Here is a 2,467-nt window from a genome sequence, read left to right as displayed (position 1 = left end):
TGCCTGGCTGTGTTGCCTTTCCAGCAAATATCAGGGTGGTTGAAGTCCCCCATGAGAACCAGGGCCTGTGATTGTGAGGCTATTTCCAGCTGTCTGTAGAAAGCCTCATCAACTTCCTCTTCCTGATCCAGTGGTTTGTAGTAAACACCCACAAGAGTGTCTCCCATATTAACCTGCCCCTTAATTCTTACCCATAAGCTCTCAACATGTTCTTCATCCACCCCTAGGCAGAGCTCGATACATTCCAGTTGCTCTCTCGCATAGAGAGCAACTCCACCATCTCACCCCGCTGGCCTGTCTTTCCTAAAAAGTATGTAGCCATCCATGACAGCATTCCAGTCATGCAAGTTATCCCACAGTGTCTCTGTAATTGCAATGAGATCATGGCCCTGTGACCGCACACAGATCTCTCGTTCTTCCTGCTTATTCCCCATGCTGTGAGGTAATTGAGCATGCAGGTTTCCCTGGAGGAGTGCAAGATGATCCACCATAGCCATACACACCCTTGAGGTGTCTGGCCTTCTTGGGAGTCAGCTAAGGAACATTTATCGGTGCTCTGGTTGGCCTGGCTTATTCCCCAGTTGGATGCGATGGCATGAGCATTGCCATTTTGGACCCCACCTGCCAAGTTTACTTAAATAGCTTTTGTTCCCAGAGGATTATTTAGTGATCTCCTTTCTGTTAGATATTTATTGCTTCAAAGAAATGGTCTCAGTGTCCTTGGAAGTGGAACTTTCTTGGGAATGATAAGTCTCCAAACACTTAACCTAGCCAATAATAAGATTTTATAGAGATCAGATTCAGCATTTCATCATCTTAAAACCCTTGCATATTTGTTCCTTGAAGGTAACAGAAAAATCTTGAAATACTTTCTTTGTCTCAGTCCCATTGGATCAATACATCCTTTTGCATTTAAAGGACTTAACAAGCTTAGATATGTCTTTTAAAAGTGTAAAGCTAAAACATATTGTTTTAAAAATAAAACTTATTATTTTTGATAATTTTTGCTGCATACCAAATGAAGTTTTGTCCCATAACTTAGGGAAACCGGGTAGTTATAAAACCAGTTATAACTTTATGCTGTTGTTTTTTCTGTTGGTGCTTTGGATTATATACAGTTCAAGGGGGGAACTGCATAAATGCTGCCTTACACCTGGCTTAAATTTTAGTATTTATTTACATGTTGGTTAATTAAAGTAACCTCCTTGAATAGATTGACCATAATTAGCCCTGCAGCAGATGAAAAGGCTATGCCTTCATTGGGTCAAACACCTTTCTCCTCTGTCATGGTTGGGAAGCTTGGGGTTCTATGCCCTTCTCACCCTACAGTCATGTAAATTCTCAAGGTTAGGGGCAAGTATTGTCGTTTTAGGTATTGAGGGGGTATTCAGTCTGGCCTTCAGCTCAAGCTGGGGAAAGGTGCTTATCTCTTTTAACTCAGAGTGATACCTACCAGCCCTTTGCAGTTGTCTTAAATACCCTAGTGTTTCAAATGGCAGGAGATGGCTGTGTTTAAGCAGAGAAATCCTACCCCCACATTTCTCTCTAGTCAGGGAAATTGCTTGTGTGCTGAACTGGGTGCAGACATTTTTCACCCTTTATAGGGAGTCATTTAACTGCTTAGGAGGGTGAAGAAATACTTGTAAGACTGGACAGAGAAAAGACAGAAGTGTACCATCTTTATAAGCTGCCCTTTGCTCAAGGGTTTGTGTGTAGATTTTGCATTGAACAGTGATGGGAGAAAATGTGTAAACGTGTTAGGAATAGAAGGCGGTACCATGACCTCCCTACTCACAGGAGCATGCCTTCCTGTGATGGAGAGAGACTTCACTGTAAGTTTCAAACTAACAATTTATTTGAACTTCACTCACAGGTCTAATACGCCACTATTGTAGGTTTTATGGATACAACAGAGGAATGCACTATTGCAATTTAAAAAGTGATTCATAGGATACATAATTGCAACCTACAAGTGATTCCCAGAATGTACTAACACAAACCACAAGCACACTAGATATTAATACCTTAAAAGAGTGCACTATTTGTGATCTTAAAGCAGGCCAAATACCATACATATGTTTCTTAATCACTTACCTGTGACAAGCTCAGTATTGTTTGTTCACCAAACCTAAAAACTCTCATTGTTACAGTGTTTCATGAAAGGCAGCTGCTTGGCAGGATGGGGCAAGATAGCCAACATCTGCTAAGCAAACAAGGCTAGGCTGCAAGGTCGAGTTATGCTAACATCATAAATTGTGAAAAGGCTTGGGAGGAAAGGAAAGGGGGAGGCTCAGTCAAGTCCTGCTAACATCATAAATTGTGATAAGACTTGGGAGGAAGGGAAGGGGGGAGGCTCAGGAAGACATGGAGCCTTCATCCCTGCGACCACCAAAAAGCAAAGGAAGAAAGAGGACGACCCCCTAGCAACAAACCGCGCAGACGCAGAGTACACCACTAAGAGAAACGC

The 2,467-nt window shown here is 42.3% G+C and overlaps 1 protein-coding gene across 1 annotated transcript in view; it reads left to right on the top strand.

Moving 5' to 3' along the window:
* Positions 1-846, top strand: part of LOC104293276 (leucine-rich repeat-containing protein 70-like) — a gene marked incomplete at its 3' end in the record, with an annotated part of 4,826 nt that extends 3,980 nt beyond the window's left edge. Inside the window, 1 exon segment of the mRNA XM_009892764.1 lies at positions 639-846. Coding sequence (XP_009891066.1) covers positions 639-846 — 208 coding nt within the window.
* Positions 847-2,467: the final 1,621 nt, after the last annotated feature.

This window comes from Charadrius vociferus, unplaced genomic scaffold, assembly GCF_000708025.1.
Source record: "Charadrius vociferus isolate BGI_N301 unplaced genomic scaffold, ASM70802v2 scaffold389, whole genome shotgun sequence".
Taxonomy (NCBI): Eukaryota; Metazoa; Chordata; class Aves; order Charadriiformes; family Charadriidae; genus Charadrius; species Charadrius vociferus.
The sequence above is the reverse complement of the archived record's forward strand: the minus strand, read 5'-3'. Positions and strand labels throughout refer to the sequence as shown.